The sequence below is a fragment of the Stigmatopora argus genome, chromosome 10 (assembly GCF_051989625.1).
Source record: "Stigmatopora argus isolate UIUO_Sarg chromosome 10, RoL_Sarg_1.0, whole genome shotgun sequence".
In the NCBI taxonomy this organism is placed as follows: Eukaryota; Metazoa; Chordata; class Actinopteri; order Syngnathiformes; family Syngnathidae; genus Stigmatopora; species Stigmatopora argus.
In genome coordinates, this window is record NC_135396.1 from 12,181,732 (window position 1) to 12,202,432 (window position 20,701).

The window sequence follows — 20,701 nt, forward strand, 5'->3', positions numbered from 1 at the left end:
CAGAAAATTCTTCATCATACAGCAAACAGATGACTTCGCCACATGGCAATCTTAAAGTAGGTCATATTTTTTCCTGAATTAGAGAAGACCACAGTTTGAAAGTTAATTATTGTATTGTTGATAATAGTCAATAGGTTTTTAGCTCATCTCCTATTACTTTTAGCCTATTTCCCATTGTCTGATATAAACATTTCAAGTGAGGTCTTGATTCAGAAATTCTGGTAGTGCAGTCTTCCCTCGATTATCACGACTTCACTAATCGTGAATTCACTTTTTCACAATTGTTTTCTGCTATTAATTATAAATATATCTTTTTAAATGTTCATAAAAATGTGAAACTCCATGCTGAAACTCATAAGCGGAAGCCACTCTTGCTACTAGGACTCAGCACTGATGCAAAAAAGGGTAGTTATAACAAGGGTGACCCTACTTCACGATTTTGCGATTATCGCGGCCATGTCTGGTCTACATTAACTGCAATATTCGAGGGATTACTGTAATCAGGCTTAGGCGTGGCTACTGAAATTGAATACACCTCACCAAAAACTGTGGTAAATCACAGTTAATGTATTAAAAGGTGTGGATATTTTTCTGCTTCCTATTAAAAACAAATTTGGGTTGTCTTCATGTGATAGTAATGTGGGTTTTTCCATCTGCAATAATAAAAATGTGCACACTCCCAAAAAAAATCTGAAAATGGGGGAATAATTGACAGCACTTTCATATGTTCTTACCATGAATAGTGAAGACCTGCTACTTTTTGTTTGAGTCTTTTCCAGATTACAGTCTCTTAAAAATATTAAAGGAATTACAAATTGAGAAATTACTTTTACTATTTTACCCTACCCTAATGATATACCATTCATATTCAACTTTAAGTTGTTTTATCTGACTACATTAGTTTTCCAGCTATCTGACAAGATATTCTGACAACTGTTACGAGTTGGAAGGAGCTATGGAAGAGCTTTTCCCATATAGCATGAAAACAAACACTGATAAACCAACTATCGGGATATAGAAAGGAATGAATGATAACTGTGTCAGGAATCTCTGAGCGAGAACCCATTTTTGCCAAACAACGCTTGAGAACAATGAAGTCTTAGAAAACTGGTCCTTGCAGATGCATGTGAGTTATAGCCATGAGTGAATGTGAGCATAAATGCTCAGAAAATGACACTTAACATCACAACAGCTGTTGCTCCAGTGACACAGGAACGCACTTTTTTTCATTAACATACTTGCTTCCACTGTCAGTGACCGTAAAAGAATGTTGCTTGGCCACACAACGCCAGCATCTGATTGCCTCGCCTTGGGGGCGGTGCAAACACACCTTCTTATCAGGCAAACACATGCAAATACAATATCAACATGAGCACAGATTGAGTTACACAGATTAAAAATGAAATAGACTAAAGACTACCCAGGGTGAAGAGTTGGAGAAGTGAGGAATGTTGAATAACCAAGAACAAGGTCACCATTTCACCTGTACCTTGCTCACAGTTGTATATCAACTTAGGAGCATGCTGCACTGGCTGTTAAATAGTTATCACCAAACTGAATGTGATCCTAAATATTAAATCTTTTTTTCCAGAGAATGAAGTCCCTTCTTTAGTCTGGCTGATCAAGGATATAAACTTACCAATAATGTTTTAACCTTCAAATTCCATACATTATCAGGGTAAAAAATCTTCACAAAGTGTCACTTTGGAAGATCAACTGGTATCCTTTGCACGTCAGAAACCTTACTTACCATAGGTCTGTACTTCATTGTTCCTGCTCTCGAGCAATTTAGAAGATGTTTAGGGCTCCGCCGATTCGGCACTTCAGCCGTAAACGTGTGGGTTTCAGAAACAAGTCGCAGCCACGATTCAGCACAGTTTGTTTTTAGAAGCGTTCTCCCTCGTCCTGAGAACCAGCTGCCATAGCGTCTCCTCTTACTACTTCTGGTACACACCGCTCACGGTCTGTCTCGCTGCTCGCTTATGCACCCATTTTCCTTTCCCTCCCTCCAGAGGAAATAGTCACTGTTTTGGGTGACACATAACGCCACTCCACTCCCTTCCCTCAGTCTGCTGAATTATACCCCACCCCAGTTACCCTCTCCTCCCTTTCTCAACTTGGCAATTGAAGGCCAAGAGTGCAACTTTCCATCACTCCTTTAAAAACACTACCCTATTCTTTTGCCGTCAATTCATAAGAGGAAAGCCCCTCCAAGATTATTAGTCCGTCATCATAACTGGGATTAGAATTACTCTAGACATTTACGCACGCAGCCACATCAAAGGCCTCAGCACGTTCATGCGTCTGCTTGTTAACGCTTAGAATTGTTTTTACAGATAATGGGCATGTGTTTCCAAGAACATGGATGAAGACAAGGTTCCACTGCTGTAGACTTTGGGCTCTGCTCAACATGAAGCCACCAATCTAAAACGCCAAAACGTCTGGTATCAAAATCAGTACTTGCGACTGGCTCAGCAGTATAGGGAGCGAAACAACACTCACTTGCAAGACACGCAAATAATATGAAGGATTGAATCCTGTCAGAGTAGCATTCAGGATCCAGATAACCAGGAATCATTTCATTCATTCAAAGCATCAGAAAGACATTTTGTATGGGAAACTGCTTAAATCTGCAGCTTCAAAGACCTGTCAAGTGGCAACAGGAAAGGTTGATTTTATAGGCTTCATTAGGACGAATCCCTTTTCTAGGGACTTGAAGAGGCCCTTCATTTCAATTTAACCCACTCTACTGGTTAATGCTAAACATTCCATGCGTCTAGGCCAGGGGTGTCAGACTCGGGTTGGTTCGCGGGGCGCGTTAACGTCAACTCGATTTCATGTAGGCCGGACCATTTTAGATATAATATTTAGATTGTTTTTAATAAATGGATTAAAAGAACTGGATTAAAAGCCCTGAATATTCATTTTTTTATAGATCTAAAACAATGTTTATTTCAGCTTTTTGATATATTTTTAAATGGGGGAAAATCCAGAAATTTAATATACATCTATACTCTTCATTTTAAAACAGAAAGTCGGCACTCATGATTAACTTTCCCGGGCCACACAAAATGATGCGGCGGGCCAGATTTGGCCCCCGGGCCACCACTTTGACACATGTGGTCTAGGCTAATCAACTCTGAAAGTAAAACAGGCGCAAGCAAGGTCTGCGGGGTACAATTCACAAAGCTGCAGAAAATCTGAAGAATGTAATATTAAATGAAAAGTTTAACTTCATTAGGGACAAAAACACTGAGTGGTGTAGGTGGAACATTGGCATTTAATCCACATACCACCTCATGAAAATGAAGCGAACATAACTTTGCTTTCTACACTGCCATCTTGTGGTTGACCCTGACTCAACCAAGCTGAGGGAGGACTTCACAATTTTTGCTGATCATAAAATCACATTCCTAATATTTAGATTTGTCTCTGTCCAGACGCAGAGAGAGCAAAGAAAAAGCATTTTGAAACCCAGCGTGACTCCTGGGAGTGAAACTGGTGAACTCTGCACACTTAAACCCCGCTCTCTCTCACTCTAGTTGTTTCTTTCCCACTCCCAGTATATTCAGAGCCTCCACGGCAGGAATCCGAGTAATGTTTTCCAGACTCCCGCACTCTCTCAGCACTGTTGTACACACTGTGGAAAGACAGCAGGGAACTGGCAAAGATAAAAGTTGAGATAGGTGATTCCCATCTGTACAACACACATCTTGTTAACCCAAAACATTCCCACTTGCTACTGCCTCTGGCTAAGATCGACTTGGGCACGTTAACAGCGAGCGAAGTATGTGTTTATTCAACAAATTGAAGCAGAGGTTACGTATTTCTGCTGAGTTGGAAAGAGGAGGAGCTGGACAACCGATAACTTGCTCAGCTGTCAGCCTGTTTAACCCTTCAATTTCCACTTCCTGCCTTTTGACTGGAGTTGAGGCTATGCCACTGGGAATGTTGCAATGGTTTCTGCAGGTTCATGAAGCTAGTTGCCTATTATTTATGGATGATGTGACAGAAGACAAACCCAGAAAAAGGGATTTTGAAACTTTTCAGAATAGAATCAGCTCATATACAGCTATATGCACCAGAACCTATTGAATGGTGCTTCAAATTGCAAAAAAATATAGCATCCATTTTACTTTCCGACCATAAAACCGAAGTTGCTGATTATTTGCAAAAAAAAAAGTACATCAGTTTGAGATTCAATTGAATGTAGGTAAAAATGATCTGCAAATCATTGTATTCTGTTTATGGTTACATGTAATTCAACTTGCCAACTTTATTGCAGCTAGGGTTGTATATTCTAGATAAATGGTTTAAATAATTATACTCATCTCTATTGAGCTTTGCTCATTGGCAGCCCACACATTGCGATAATGTACTATATATCTGCAAATATATCCTGACTAATTCATGGCTCCTTTGAGATCATGCTTCTGTCTCCTCCTCCCCATATCCTTTCTTAATCATTGGCCGGGATCTCTTTCAACAGCTTTGAAGCAATAAATGTTCGACTTTGAGATAGATAAAGACATTTTATAGGCTCGATTTGATCCACTTTTAGCTCGAAGAATAGATGCAATTCAAACTTAACCCTATGGTCTTTAGATCGAATATTGCTTGTGAGCACATTATGAGGACTTCTAATTCCTTCAAACTTCAAAAATTTTAACAATTCAGCACCCTTACATCACTATAAACCAAAATTAATATTACATGTAAATTGAGTGTTGGAAAAACATTTAAAATCCCACTCAGCACTTATAGCATGTTTCAAACTTGCAGCCCAGGGAGGGGGCAGTATTTTGCGGCCCCCTAGTAGACTACTGTGTTCTTAGAACAAGAACCAAGCAGAGTGAGGCTGTATTCAGTTATTTTGTTCCTCTCCTCAGGGGGCATGTGTATTATTATATATTCAAAGTACTCAAGAATTACAAGCAAATATAAGAGTTTAAGTATCAAAATTATATATTCCAATATGATTCATTCAGCCACATATTAGGGACAATCTGGGGGCTTGCAGAGACAAGCAAAATTTACCAACTCAAATAGCTTCAAAAATGACATAAATGCTTATGAAAAATCATATACATATACATGTACATATAGATATACATATATAAAACAATAATGTAGGGTCAGCTTTAAAAACTCATATGCTCCATGTTAGAAAGTTCAAAATCAAGCACATAATGTCTCCACCCGTATCCATTGCACAGGGCTCAATATTCACTTTGCGCCTCTAAAAAGCCCCTGTCCCAGTGGACCAAATTACACAATATCTGGCCAACAACCAAACACAATAGTTAGCCGGACAGCTTAGCCATGTCAAAATGTTACACAGTCATAAGGAACCTGGTTGTTTGTTTTTGTTTTTATCACCCAAAACAAGTGTCAAATGTAAACTCTGCTAAACACAATACAAAATCAATCTAAATGTGTACATTGACAGTCTACAGTACCTTATATTTCATTATATCATTATATTCATTATATTTTTCTCAAATTTAAAATGAATAATACATTTCAACATTTACATGGGTAAACCTTGACACGGCATTGAAGCGCTTTACCTATCATTGCTTCAACATAGTCATCTTGTCTTTCTTCCTATGCTATCAAATGTTATTTAAAAGCCTTACAGACCATTACACATATTTGCTCTTCTCACTTGTGTAAATCTGTCATAGTGAGGTGTGTGAGAGAATTCAGCATTGAACCACATGGCTGCAAATCAAAATGTACAGACATTTAAAGCACGTATCAACTATTTTTGCTTATAAATTGGTTTGCACCCCACCCAAAAATGACATGAACCAGACCATCTTTAACTCTTAGTATTCCTCCCTTACTGTCTCTGCCACTATTATTAAACCAGAGTCCTTGTACTTATTATATATTTGAAATCATTAGCATTACATCAGTTGGTTTGAAAAATAACTCTCAGTTTGCAATTCCAACCAAATAGGTCTCAACACGAAAAATTGAGGTGGCAAGGACTGAAAAAAGACAAAGAAAAGGATTTAAGTAGATAAAGGTGGTGGTCTAGTTGTGACGTTAGATTGGAAGAATGCAAGCTATGTAAGTTATAATTAAGAGTGAAGAAAAAGGAAAAAAAATGGGAAAAGTGTCAAGCAAGACACCGCAAGACAGGCAGTTAGAGACTCCACACATAGAGGAATTCGAATATCAACAGAGGCTAAGCATGAGACTGACTGTGTTCTGACATAACCACCAGTTTGGCATCTAATAGGAACATTGGCACAGGTTCAATACAAAGGTTCCCTAGAACTCGTCTACAATACCAGCAAGGCTTTTGAAGCCCACAGATAAGCAGCGTCAGTAAATGCAAATGATCGGGAACAATTTCCATTGAATTTTTACAGGCACTTCTCAGCCGTTGTCGAAGCAAGGACCGCAGTGCCCCTTGCAGCTAGCCGTCGATAGGGCGTGCATTATTAAACAAAGCACATTACATAAAACACATTAAAATCAACTAGAGCTGATCACAATGCATCTAATGTCAGTCACTGTTGCACGAGACGTTGCAATGCTGCATCATCGTTGCCTGCCATTTGCCTCACCTTGACAAAGCTAAAAATAAAAAAAAACGCCTTTACAGCCGAGGGATTACGTATTTAACTGTAACTTTTCCTCACTGCTAGAAAGCAAACCAAATGTAAAAGCCTTATATATTGGTAGGGATGGGCAAAAAAGCAAGAGCCTCCTTTTAGGCCCACCCAAAACCTTGCCAGATGACCACACACAAAATAGTTTCTTTAAATTACTCAGAAATGTAGCACTCAATTGTTCTCAGCCTATTCACGTTTTTAGAAATTATCTTTAAAATTCATCTAGTTAGAAAACGGTCTTCAAAATGAATGGTGTTTTCCATCCAAAGAGACTGGACGACAATTGCATACATTCACTTTTCCTTTGGAGAAGTTTGGTCATGCATGGTATTTTGTGTAACAACCCCATAAAAACAATTCCTAAGGCTAAATTGAGTGTTCGGAATATTTGTAAGACCCCTGTCTGGATTACAGTATGTTAAAATGCTCCCTCATGTTTTATCGCAGAGACTGCACAATTTGATAATAGAAATGAGATTTTTTTTTTATATTTGCAAAGGTATTATTCTGTAAATTTAAAAAGGACCAACATTTCTACTCCTGAACGTTCCTTGTTTGAGATTGAGACAAATGCATACAACTACACTCCAACTGACACTTTGTCAGGTTTGACTTTGTTCAATAATCTCCTTTAAACCTCTACTAACAAAGTAAAAAACTATGGTGTAAATACAGAACACATAATATTTTTGAAAATAAAACAACAAGAACAAAAAGCATCCACATTAAAAATGCTACAATCCTACCGTGTGTTGCTTCTGCTGAAATATTCAGGAGTGGTCCAAATCAAATTCTCTTGCTTCTTTTTTGCACAGTTGTTTATCTCCCTTCTCGTCGGCTTTCTCTGCGTGTTTTAAGAAATTCCTTTCGATACCTGAATTACGACCTTTAATTTCTTTTGAGACCATTTTGTCTTTGATGATCTTTTTCCTCTTTCATGCCACCTTTGATGTCTTTGATGTAAACACTCAGGAAAGAGTCACAGATATGCATAAACACAAAATCATTTTATAACAATGATTGTAAACTAGAAAACTATCTCACAGCTGCTTAATATTAAAACTGCTACCATATATATATGCTTTTTGGAGGAAATGTGGAGAAATTAATCTTTCTAGCCCAAAGGTTTTAAGCTTAATGACTACTTTAATCGTTTGTCATGTTCGGGTTAAATGTATGGGGGTTACATTTTAGGGCAATTCATTTTTTTTATTTTAAAAACAATGTGTAGTTTATTTAAAACACCATCTGAATGGTAACTTTTTTCTGTCAATTAGATTTATAAGTATTTTCAGTAGATTTTTTTCTGCATTTCTATGCAAATTAGGCAAACTAAAATTACATTGGTTTACTATAAAACTCCTATTAAAAACCCTGCCAAATTTGACTTAAATTAAAACATTGCTTAGCATATTAAAAAGTGGGAAATAAGACAGCCCCATCAAGTTTCCGGCAGTGTGGCGGTGTCCTTGGATTGGACTCAAACCACACCTTGCTCAATGACCGTCAGGTTCCCCCCCAATATGTTACAGACGGGAAAACAAAATATGCACACAGGATTATCCAGTCATTGGGCAGGTAGCAACTTGCTCAGAGGTAACTCAAAACATGGAACAATCCTCCTGTCTATTTCCCATACCAAGTCTTAACCCATGCAACACATTCAAGTCCAGTCCTCACCTCATCAAAATCTTTTTTGCAACAAGTCTCCTCACCTTTAAAAGGTTTGCATTGTATTTGTTTTATTCACGTGCGTTTAATTTATAATTAACCTAACGTTTGTAAACTATGGGTCCCCCGATATGGCCACTTAAATGCAAGCAAACCTTCCCCAACTAATCATTCACACCATTTTTTTCCATCAAGTGTACCTAACGTCATATTTTTCTTTTCACACAACCATGATTTTGTTGTTTGGTTAATCTGTGACCATTTGGTCACTCAGTCTTTTTCTCGCCACATCCAAGGCCACACCTGTTCAATTTTTTGTGACGTTATCAAAAGTTATTATTGAAAGTCTAAGTTAAAGGTTAACAAAAAGATACACAGTGAGAAAAGAAACCCTTTACTCTTTTTGGGACTCTGTTTTCCTGTTTGTCACTATTGCCATCGCTATGGAAACCATATGGATCGGCAAGGGATGAGTGTCTGAAATGATTTAATGAGATTATTAGCTATTCTATGTTGTGATTTAACTATTGTGTTAAGGAGCGTTGGTTCATATAGAAAGCTTTTGTGTTAAGAGTAGATGGTGCAATAATAGCTTTCAAACTGGGTGCACATAATTGAGTAAATGATTGACAACTGTGCTAACAAAGCATTAGGTACTAGAAAAATGTAGTTAACATATTGCCATTTCCAATTGGAATTGTGCTAGCACACTACAGCTCAACTAAAATGTTTGTCCTTTGAGCTAAATTTCGTCCTTGTAAATGGAAAAAAACTATAACTTGAAGGTGTGCAATTCTATATTTGTGGCCAAAATCTATGACCTATGTTAGCAGCCCTCGCTCCAATAGACACTCGGCCCCAAATAATATTTAGATGCAACGTCCATTTCAAAAAGGAACACGATTGAAGAGAGCATATACAGTACTGTTGCCGTAATTAATTATTGTTCTGACATCTGATATTCCCACATCATGAAGGTCAATTGCGTAACATGTATTGCCTGCGGGCCAAAGGGTATCGATCTGTAGCCCAATTTCCTTTTTAGATAACAGGAAATTTCTGTTGAATATACAAATGCACAGTTTATTGGCACACATTCTAGTGAGCCTATCAACACAGAGTAGATCACATAGACAAGACAAAAAAAGAGCATATTTGAGGAGAAATAAAATGACAACGTCAGGATATAAATACTTTAAACTAGGATATTTCTACCTGATACAACCACAAGAAAGTGCCCATGAAACATATTAAAATTTCTAGAAAAAAAGTTCAACTCTGCAGTGTGTGACTTTTCAATTTATCACATTCTAAAACTGAGCGACATTTGCTGATTTCCACCTGCTAATTTCCGCTTGAGTAGAAGAGTCTTCCATCCTTTCACCCAAAACAAAAATATTCTGTGTTTTATCAACACACAGAGGTTTTGGTGTCTTATTCCACAGGGCGGTTAGGTGTGGCACAACAAAGCATGCCGACAACATGGCTGCATGTATGAGGAGCAAATATCATTATTTTATGATCATGTAATAATTGCAAGGATGACACAGTTTCTTTGGGACAAGGGCAAAAATTGTTACTTAATGCTAGTTCCAGGTGAAAAGTCAATTTTTACTTTTTTTACAGGTTTAAAGTCCAGGTGAAAAGTCGATTCTTAGCTTTTGTACAGCAATTATGAGATTACGTGATTGTGACCACCTATGTACACTACATGTGTGGATAGCAGACGGAAGTATAAAGTTACCGTATTTACTCGCATATAAGACGTCTCCGCATAGATGATGCATCCTTAAAATTGCCTTAAAATCATAGAATTGTACAATTTCTCGCGTATAGGCAGCCCCTTGATTCACACTTTTCACCTCCATATTCATGGTTTTAATAGGGAGTACAAATGTGTTACTTTGAAGGGAAAATCTTAAGAAAAATCATCGCACGTGCTATTTCTGAAATACTGTATGAATCAAAAGCACATGATTAGGGTCAATATCATAAGGAATTAATTCATCCAGTAATGGTTGTTTTCTTACTGCAAAGCAGAAAATAACCAACAAATAGGAAATGTTACTTTATACCAAGTCTTGCGCACATATAAGTTATACCCTTGATTCAGTCATCATTTTTTTTAAGTTACAAATACGACTTATATGCGGGAAAATACGGTAATCAGTGTTCAAATAAATATTGGCAATTGCAGGTGGTGTATGAGGTGATCAAATCAGCCTCACAGTTTGAATGTGGAGAAATCATATTGTAATTACAGTATATTCTATTTTTCTAACAATACAGGTATGATATTTTTAAAGGATGTTGATTATTAATATTGGAACTTTCCAGTTTAACAAACTCATTAATGTGTCATAACAATTTAGTCAGATTTTCCTAATCAATCAAAATGTATGCAATCAATGTACGTATGCCTGGTGTGCAAAAACAATTGTGCCAAGCAAGTGATTTAATAATACAGCCCTGCTAGAAACCAAACTGAATAGTATTAACATGTATGAAGAAATATTTCCGAGCCTATTTTCAGATGATTTTAGATATAAGAGTGTAAACCCCCACCCCACTCCCAAAAACGATACAAAAATATTATTTTCCCACATTTTGTACATACCAAAATAGCAGTGAGTTTGTTGTAGATTTGGATTTATTTCTTAGGTGGTTTCCAATCCAGGAACTGCTGTATTACTACTGAGCAGCAACCCACAACATTTATTCCCAACAGGGTGGGGCTCACTGTGCAATTCCGCTAGCCTTGTAATGTGGGAAAGAATTGAGTAGCTGCTCCACAGTCTATTCGCTCTCACGCTTAGTCATTCACCCAGAAACAAATACACATGGACACACACATTCAATGTTTTTCCCGCTGACTTTTTACCTTTTTTTTTACAATTTATTGCTACCTTAACTTTTTTCCCTGCTAACTATCACATTGTCTTAATAGGAGCAACTCTTAACTTGTGGACCTGGAAGAATACAGAGTAGGACTGCAAAGAGTCAACTAGTCATTGCAAGAACAATGATTAAATTGCAAGAACTTGCAATGTGCATCCTTTATGCAGAATTGCCTCTTCTCCCACCAACTGCTTATCCTGCCAGCCTGAAACGGCACCTGCTTGCCGAGGAGGACCACCTATGGCTAACTGCAGCTCGCCTGGGATGTGGCACCACTACCATGGGCCGGGTACTCCGGCTGCGCCAGCTGAGAAACCACAGAGCGATTAGCCAACCGACATTTGCAACACCCACGTCACAATTTGAAGACTAAGCTGAGTCTAAGCTGGCGTCTGGTATGTTAACAAGATGGACCCATAAAAAGTTATATAGAGTGAAGATTGAGAGGGTACATCCAAGAATAAGGGGTCGCCAAGTTGCAGTACTATATCAGAGGGTTTTTCTTGTTTTTGTTTTTTTGTTTTTAATTGCATCAGACGTTACTTCCTGGCAAACTATTACACCACAAACGTTGACTGAAAAACCCCTTAAGACACAAATCAAATTTTAGTAGAATAACAGAAACAAGAAAGCATCACAGCAAGATGAAGACTGTGGATTGAAAACTGTAGCCTTTGAGGCACAGAAACAGAAACTGGGTAAAACTTGGACTGATCTTGAGTCAATTACTCCTACCCATGAGGGGTCGTCTTTGCATTATCTGATTACTAATCACCTTAAGTTCCTGTATATAAAAAAATACTACTTACCTCTGAACTAATTCAGAGTAACTGAAGAAAATTAGATGGAAAACAGGAAGTATAGCAGTAGTAGAGCATGCCTCTTTTTATTTTTACATTACCACGCAGACCAATTCATCACATGTCGCTTGTAAGATCAAGACAACATGTATTTTACTGTACAATACGGTCGACCCATCTAAATGTAAAGTTTAGTAGTCGCAAATTCACTCTTGCTAGGATCTTTCGTCCAATCAGACACAAACTTATCAGCAAAAATCCTTGCTCTATTTTTTCATTAAGTTGTAAAAACAGTTTTTACTTTAAAACTAGACACCCACTCTGAGAGAACAGACCTCTTCCAAATTCAAAGTATCTCTGTATTCTGTGTCCTTTGACCCTTTCTTTTTTTGTCATATCACGTACACTGAAAATCAAGTTAGTAATTAGGCTCATCCGTAAGCAAGTTAAGCAATAATCCTTTTATGACATCTGTGACCTTTGACCTCTACTCTATTTAATCACCTATTCTGTCTCATATCACAAAAATATTCAGCAGAGGTTTGATATTAATCCCTTTATCCGATCATGAGTCATTATGCACATAAATGAAGCAGACAGACCTACAAAAAAGTTTACCTCCGATTTCCGTAATGAATGATTCACCTTTACTACCATGATTGAGGTTCTCAATTGATGGGATCGACTCCCACTAATGATGCAGCAGCCTTCCACTGACAAGCGAAGATAAGATAAACTTAAAAGAGAAACCCTTATAAAACATCATTATAGTCTTAAAAACATAACCATTTAACCAGACATTTTTTACTGAGCTTTGCAATGGAATCATGTACCCATCTTACGATGTACAAGTAGGCCAACATCTGGCCGAAGCCACAACTTTGTCACAGACCAAAAATATCACAGAAAACTAGCTCATTGAGATTGTTAAAAATATATTTTTTAAAAAGCCCCAATAGGCAACGGAAGAGGGGAAAACACTGTCAGCATGGTGAAATGGAAACAATCCTAACCAGAAGAGAAAAAGCACAACAGTATTTAAAACATGATTCCTTGGTTTAATTATGAATACTCACTTTAGTCTTTTAGACCAAGCTGAATATTCCACCGCATATTTAATTCAAGTGGCTCCTAACTTTGTGACATTATCTGAATAAATCAATGCATCATTTTCATCTTGCCACACAGCCTTGTTTGAGCACCTGTCATCACCAAATAGGAGCTGTCATTTAAAGAGGATTATATCAAAATTGGATCAGAGTGCCTGTCATCGTAAGTCCAGGTGGCAGCTGTAGGCAGGCTCTCAATATTTGAATTATTTTCCTCCACATGACCTTGAGGCAACAGGTCAGCTGTTCCAAGCAAATCGACCATAGAGGAATCTCGCCCGACCAATGATGAAACATTTCTTCACATCTTTCTTTTTTTTTTAAAGCTTCAACTAAAGTATAATACTAACCTGTGACTACAATGATGGTGATTGAATATGCATACTGTTATAATTATATTTTTTGTGATTTAAGGGCAAATTATCTACAATTGTTTAGTGCGTATAGTAAGTTTTTTGTAGCATTCATGTCAAAGAAAAATGGCATTTAAAATTGACAGCACTTCCGCGTAAGGTTTATAAAGAATGGAAACCAAAGCACCCGGAGAAAACCCATGTAAGCACGGGGAGAATATGGAAACTTCACACAGGAAGGTTGGAACCCAAACATATAAATATTACACAAAATATTGAATGGCTTTTCAAACAAAAACCCAAAAGCACAACAGTTTAGAGCTTAGCATGCAGAAACAATGAAATCGGTAAATCTCATCTCATTTTCTAAACCCCTTTATCCTCACTAGGTTTCGCGGGGGGTGCTGGAGCCTATCCTAGCTGACTTCGGGCCAGAGGTAAGGGACCCCCTGAATTGGTGGCCAGCCAATCACAGGGCACAAGGACACAAACAACCATTCACGCTCACACTCATACCTGGGGGAAATTTAGAGTGTCCAATCAGCCTATCATGCATGTCTTTGGAATGTGGGAGGAAACCAGAGTACCCGGAGAAAACCCACGCAAGCCCTGGGAGAACATCCAAACTTCACACAGGTGGACTGACCTGGATATGAACCCAGGTCTCCCACTATGAGGCCAACGCGCTAACCACTCATCCACTGGGCCGCCACAAATAGGAAAATACTTTGTAAAATAAGACCCAAAACGACTGAATTCACTGAGTGACAATGTAAACAACTTGGAGCAGTCAAAAGGTTTAGCAATGTTCCACTGAGCTGTTATTTATTGCACTGGTTTCAATGCAGTGTTAGTTCAAGTTAGGCAAAAATAACGGGGAAACCAAGACAGTTGCAGCAGAATTAGGCACTGTCGCCATATTTAGCCTTTCCTCTATCAGCAATTTAAGAGAGGTGTTGTTAGATTTGTGATTGCATGAGTGAGTGGGCGGCTGCCAACAAAGCAGAACTTTCACCTTGTGTCCTTAATTGCAGGTGTTTGGTTGAGCATTAGTTCGGTTGGTTGTACAATTATGTTTGTTCTTATATGTTGTCACAACGGAAGCTACAGTAAGACAAAAAGCAGAAATTACCATATTCTTTGATAAAACGTAAAACTTTCAGACAACTTTTTCACGATCCAGTGCATTATCCTTATGAATAAGGAAAGTAACAGAGGTTAAGGTCTCGCCACAATAAAAAAAATGGAAAACTGCAAATGCCAAGCAGGCAGGAATGCAGGTCCCCTGTATACTATTGTAGATTTCATCTTACGGGTATCACTCAAACTTTCCTTTCACAGTGCATTCCATATGTACATTTGTGTTCAACAGGTTGTTACAACCTCCTGTGACCTTTGTTTGATGTTAAGAATAACCCAAAATGTATAATTTGCACAAACCGGCTGAGTTTATTCTTAGACACAGTGATACTTTCTCAGGAAAATTCAGCTTCAATATCTTATGTTTATATAAACTTGTGCTTTGTAAACAAAACAACTTGAGTTTTCTGCATTTTAACCCTTTGTAGACTCCCTTATTTAAAAAAAATACATTGGCTATCCCAATGAACTCTACATGATCCATATATGTATATTTTTTGTTATTATTCACCATTATTGTGTACACAAAAATGTATGGGAAATCTGAAATTAGATTACTACACAATTTCTGGCCCTTAATAACAGTCTGGAGTGGATTTCAGTTTGGTCTCAGTATTTAACTCATTGCCTGCCATTGCCAACAATAGATGCCCAATCAATTTAAACCGGGAGGACTTAGTTTTTGCTGAACCGGACGTGCAGCTTCGCCAATGGTACTGAAAGATGAGACTTTGCAACCAGTCCTCCCAGTTTGAATTAGTTGGAATGTATATCGCTGTCAATGGCAGGCAATGAGTTATTTGCCAAAAATAGTCACTTGCCCTATAAAGGCAAATGGCCCCATAGATACGTCACACTCAAATGGCATTCCTTGAGGGGGCACACAATCATTGCAAAACTCATGAGTGGCTCGTCTACATTTCTATCATTCACGCACACATTTTTGACAGTAATCTTCCAATGATCTCCTTTTTTTTTAATAAACAAAGATTTTGTGAGTCACTTGGTGTTGACACTGTACTACGTCACAGTCTGAAGCAACAGTGACGTTATGAATGAACATTCCAACAACCTCAAAGCTATGTAACCTTACCGATCTACATTTATTCTAATTGATCTGGATTTACGATCTTCTAGAGCGACTCGGAACTTTATTCCGAGTTTAAATGCTACATTTTAGCCCGCATTTCCCAAGACAACGTTTCCTCCCCGTGGTCTTCTTCACTCAGCCTACACACGCAAGCACGCCACCATGTCAGAAACCACTGGAAACCAACTTCCAATACGTATTTTCAAAGTCCTAAATCTTTTTAACCCCCCACGAAGCAGTCAACGCCGACAAAAGTTACCCATGAATAAACGGGTAAGGGCGCGTCACGCTAAGTTGAGGTACCACGCGTGGCTATGACGTACCTTAAAAAGCCGAGGTCAAATGAGGTGAGATCCTCGTCGGTTCCCTGGAAGCAGACGAGCTGACAAAGTCGGTCCAGTTCGGCGTGAACGTGTCGCTGCGGTGCCTGGTGTCTGTCAGTGCTGCCGGCGGCTTCCTCCTGACCCTCCCACCGCTCCCACACCCATTCCCACCCTCGGCTACACACGCGGGACTCGGCGACAGCGCCACGCTCGCCCCCCGCTAGCACACAAAACACTTCCACCCTCGCGTAAAGTCGCATACATGTCTCAGGTATGTTGTGACAGTTGCTGCTGTGATGAAAAACAAAACAAAATGGCACTATTGCGTCAGAACTTCCCCAAAAGCTTCCGTGGGAGTGGTGTGGAAATTGCTAGCCCTTTCCGCCTTTCGCAAAAAGGTCCGCAAAAGCACCCCAAACTAGAAAATTCGGGCAGAAACCATCCCCGTGCGGCGAACGAGTGAGGGAGAATTTATATTTAGCGAAACCGGCGCCATGTGGTCATTGTTTTAAGTATACAAACACTAGGCAGCACACTGACGTTGCGTTTAAGGACCCATCCGGAGTTGGCGAGAACACAACGTGGGAAACGTCATACGTGAACGTACCCTAAAACTGCTCATTTTGCACTCATCTTCATTTTAAAAAATTAAAAATCGTTTTTTGACCGGTTGTCACTATTCCAATTTTGTAATGTTCCAAAAATTCAGGCCACAGTTTCATACCTGTCAACCTCTGCCGATAACTGCCCTTATAAATGATTATGATTCCCCTTACAAACCCCCCAAAAACGACTCGTACGGTGTTTATAAGGTTTTTTGGGGGTTTGTAAGGGGAATCATAATCATTTATAAGGGCAGTTATCGGCAGAGGTTGACAGGTATACAGTTTCATTCACTTTCTGAACTGCTTTATCCTCACTAGGGTTGCGGGGGTGCTGGAGAGCCTATCCCAGCTGACTTCGGGCCAGAGGCGGGGGACACCCTGGATTGGTGGCCAGCCAATCGCAGGGCACCATAGACAAACAAGCATTCACGCTCACACTCATATATAGAGGCAATTTAGTGTCCAATCAGCCTACCATGCATGTCTTTGGAATGTGGGAGGAAACCGGAGTAACCAGAGAAAACTCACACAGGCTCTGAGAGAACATGCAAACTCCACATAGGTGGACCGACCTGGATTTGAACCCAGGACCCCCACTATAAGGCCGACGTGCTCAGTCGCCGGACCGCCACACGGTTTCTCTTTCGATTTTGGCCCTAGCGTTTATTTGACCTTTAAAGTGAATTTTTACGACGGTAATGTCCCATTCATTTACAATAGCAAAATCATTTAGTTTATTTTATTTCTTTAATTGAATTCATTCATTTTTTAAAATTGAATTCATGCCCTGGTGGTGTGAGTGGTTAGCGCCACGGCTTCACAGCTTTGGGGTCCTGGGATCAAATCCAGGTCATGTCCATCTGTGTGGAGTTGTCCTGCATGTGTTTCCTCCGGGTACTACTCTGGTTTCCTCCCACTTTCCAAAGACATGCATGGTAGGCTGATTGGACACTCTAAATTGCCCCTAGATATGGGTGTGATTGTGCAAAGTTGTCTGTTTCCTTGTGCCCTGGTAATGATATGACGGCCCGGTGGATGAGTGGTAGCATGTCGGCCTCACAGCTCTGGGGTCCTGGATTCAAATCCAGAAAATTGCCCCGAGGTATGGGTGTGAGTGTGAATGGTTGTCCCTCTCCTCATGCCCTACGATCGGCTGGCCACCAATTCATTCACCCATTATTTGTTGCCAGGGTCAGAAATCTGCCTCAAGGCCTTCACAATCAGTTCTGAAGGCTCTGCTGCATTAAACAAGCGTCGATAAGACTGTTGCTTTAACCAATCAGATTTCGAGTTGGCAACACCACAATGCCTTGTTGCAGGCGTAGGGATACGTCATTGCCTTCTCGCAGGCATAGGGATACGTCATCGCTTTCACCAACTATGATTGGCTAGTGATTAGCCAGAGCTACCAAACTATCTGTAACGAGCTGCACAAGCAAATATATTGTTGTGTTGATTTAAAGCCATTTTCAAGATGGACTATGCCAGAAATACGACAGGACAGACTCGACTTTCAGCATTAGCTTCGATGGCGATAGAAAAGAAGGAAGAAAGAGAGGAGGGTGGATATTGTGTACAGTTAAAAATGATTTTGGGTGAGTAAAATATGGCTATATTCCTAAATAATATTTCAATTGTGGGCCCGGTTCTGATATCTGAAAAGCTCCAGTCTTTGTATTTAAGCTCCAGTGTTTGTGTTTAATCACTAAATGCTGCTAGGAAGTGGATTTTACCCCATTTTAGTGCAATTTTTGCCGTTTCGCCATTGACGTCCATCGCTGTCTTTTCCCGGGAAAATCACCCCCTGGCCCGGTTGTAATGTCTGAAAAGCTCCAGTATTTGTATTTAATCATTAAATGCTGCTAGGAGGTGGATTTTACCCGTTGAAGGCGCTACGAGAAAATGCACGGACCGCCACTGCTATAGATACAGTATGTTCCTAGAATGTTGCTAGTGGCCTGCCGCGTCAAGGTGACCTCAATCTACTCGATCGCGATTAGTCAATACCGTTGCTGAACTGCAATACACAGCCATTGCCAGAAGGGGGAGTGATTGATTCAATTGAAACAACTAAAATGGTACACGCAACATTCTCGGAGTCACAAGCACAGTGTATTATGACTCGAGTGGAATTTAGAATGAGGTTGGGGGTGAGGGGGATGAGGCAATGTACTGGAATTTCTTTGTCGTATCCTCCCAACCAAGCGCCAATACATTCCACACCTCCCTGATTGTCTCTAAACAGCTCACATGAATACGCTTCATTAACCACACATTCCTCCACTGTACATTCTAAATTAATCCTCCCACAGGGGGAGTGATTTTTAAAAGCCCACTTCCCTCATTCCTGAGATACTGTAAATAGATGTTAAACATCAACCTTCACTTTTTGTTTTACTTTCCTCCCAAATATATCAAAAGCAAAACACAACCTCTACATAAATCAAGACGTATAGGAGTGATGTATGGATTCAGACAAGAAGTCAGTTTGAAAATAATAATTATATATTTTTTTATATTGAAGAAATGTTGGCACCCCCTCCACAAGATGGCACCCTATGCAACTGCTTAGCTTACCTATGCTATCAACCCCTAATCAACCACAAAGCCTTAGTTGAGATCATGGGTTGTGTGGTGACTTTCATTCAGCTGGAACTTGTTCAATTCCTCGTTAATGTTAAATCGCAATTCTTCTATGATTGACTATAGTGCTGATTAGTCAAGGATGTAACCCACCTCTCCCTTGACCCGGGAGAGACTCCAGCTCATCCCTGAACAGGACCAGTAATTTAGAAAATATGTTGATTGATTGGTTTTAAATCGTCCACCCCATTCATCCGCTTTGTGCTGACACACTTCCGAACCTTTTAACAAGTCGAAAAAGAGCACAAGCAGGTGTTAATGAGTAATAAATTTCTTTGAGAATCCTTGGACAGATCCCAGTATTTATATATTAGTATGTAGTAGCAACACCAGAGAAAATCTATAAATCGTTGACAATGACAAAATCATGTTTCGGTCAAAATTCTATTGTCAATTCTTGCCAATGTTGTTTAAGTGTCCCTATTTAAAAGGAACAAAAAAACTGACATGTAGAGCATTTATAAGTGCATCAGTGTTATTATCTCACACCTCATGTCCAGTTTAGATACATTTTTCTATAAACAAAGGGTGAGAATAGCAACTATTTGAAGTCTGAAGGAGTATTGCTTGAAAATCCAACAGCAAGAAAAACATTTTGGGGACAAACAATCCAAACCACTAGACATAATTGGCATCAAAATCATGTGTGATAACAATCATTTTTTGCTGCACACATTATTTTTCCCTTTTTAAACAGACTTGAATGTTTACATTTTGCTATGCTATTACCCTATGAGTTGTAACAAGCAGTTACTTTGATATTTTACCAGAAAGAATAATTAAAATGAGTTCCGTCATTTTGCCCAGCATGCATTTATTGTCACTCATCCGATCTTCGAACATCATATTTTTCAACAGTTCTTGCGTTGAAGTCGTAGAAATAAACTTATATCGATAAATGGCATGCTATTGGGTTTCACACTGCAATTATTTCCCGGGTAACTCAGTCATCTTGGCCCTTTCAGGAGACTTAGCTGCATTAAATTGCATGGAATGAACGACGAGAGCAAAACTCGAGTGCTGTGTGAACTGACCTTGCAATTGTGGCAGTAGTTTTCCCCATTTTTCCCAGGAGACAGAATGATTTCCCCTGTCGGGATGAGCTTGATCCTCAGTTCCATCATCGCTCCTTGTCGTTGGTTTCTGATCGGCGTTTGCTGGTGTATCCTCAACTGGACAAATATTTCCTGAAGACTAACGTTTCCGAATCCTTAACTCAGATGCTATTCAGAGGGCCATCTTCGGTGATGGCTCTAAAAGCAAAATTTAGATGTGAGTAGACGCATTGGCGTCTGGAAAGTGAAGTTTTATTACCTTTTACAGAGTGGAGAGCCGCCCCGAGGCCAGCTTCCCTTTGCTCAGACAGAGGATGTTAACACTCAAGCTGTGGGCGCACGGGGAGGATATGGAGTTCGGCCTGCCTCGAGATGAATGTCACAT

General features: G+C 39.4%; 1 protein-coding gene across 2 annotated transcripts in view; it reads right to left on the reverse strand.

The window, feature by feature from the left end:
- LOC144083279 (unconventional myosin-Ic-like) overlaps nucleotides 1-20,701 on the reverse strand; it is a 41,656-nt gene extending 20,955 nt beyond the window's left edge. Inside the window, exons 1-2 of one of the 2 annotated variants that reach the window (XM_077610977.1) lie at nucleotides 20,576-20,701; nucleotides 20,296-20,514 (exon numbers count right to left, since the gene is read on the reverse strand). In XM_077610977.1, the coding sequence (XP_077467103.1) occupies nucleotides 20,296-20,385 (90 nt within the window). In that variant the 5' untranslated portion in view covers nucleotides 20,386-20,514; nucleotides 20,576-20,701. Of the gene's footprint in view, nucleotides 1-16,013; nucleotides 16,176-20,295; nucleotides 20,515-20,575 lie in introns of those variants that run through there. The other variant, XM_077610978.1, reaches the window with a different exon arrangement.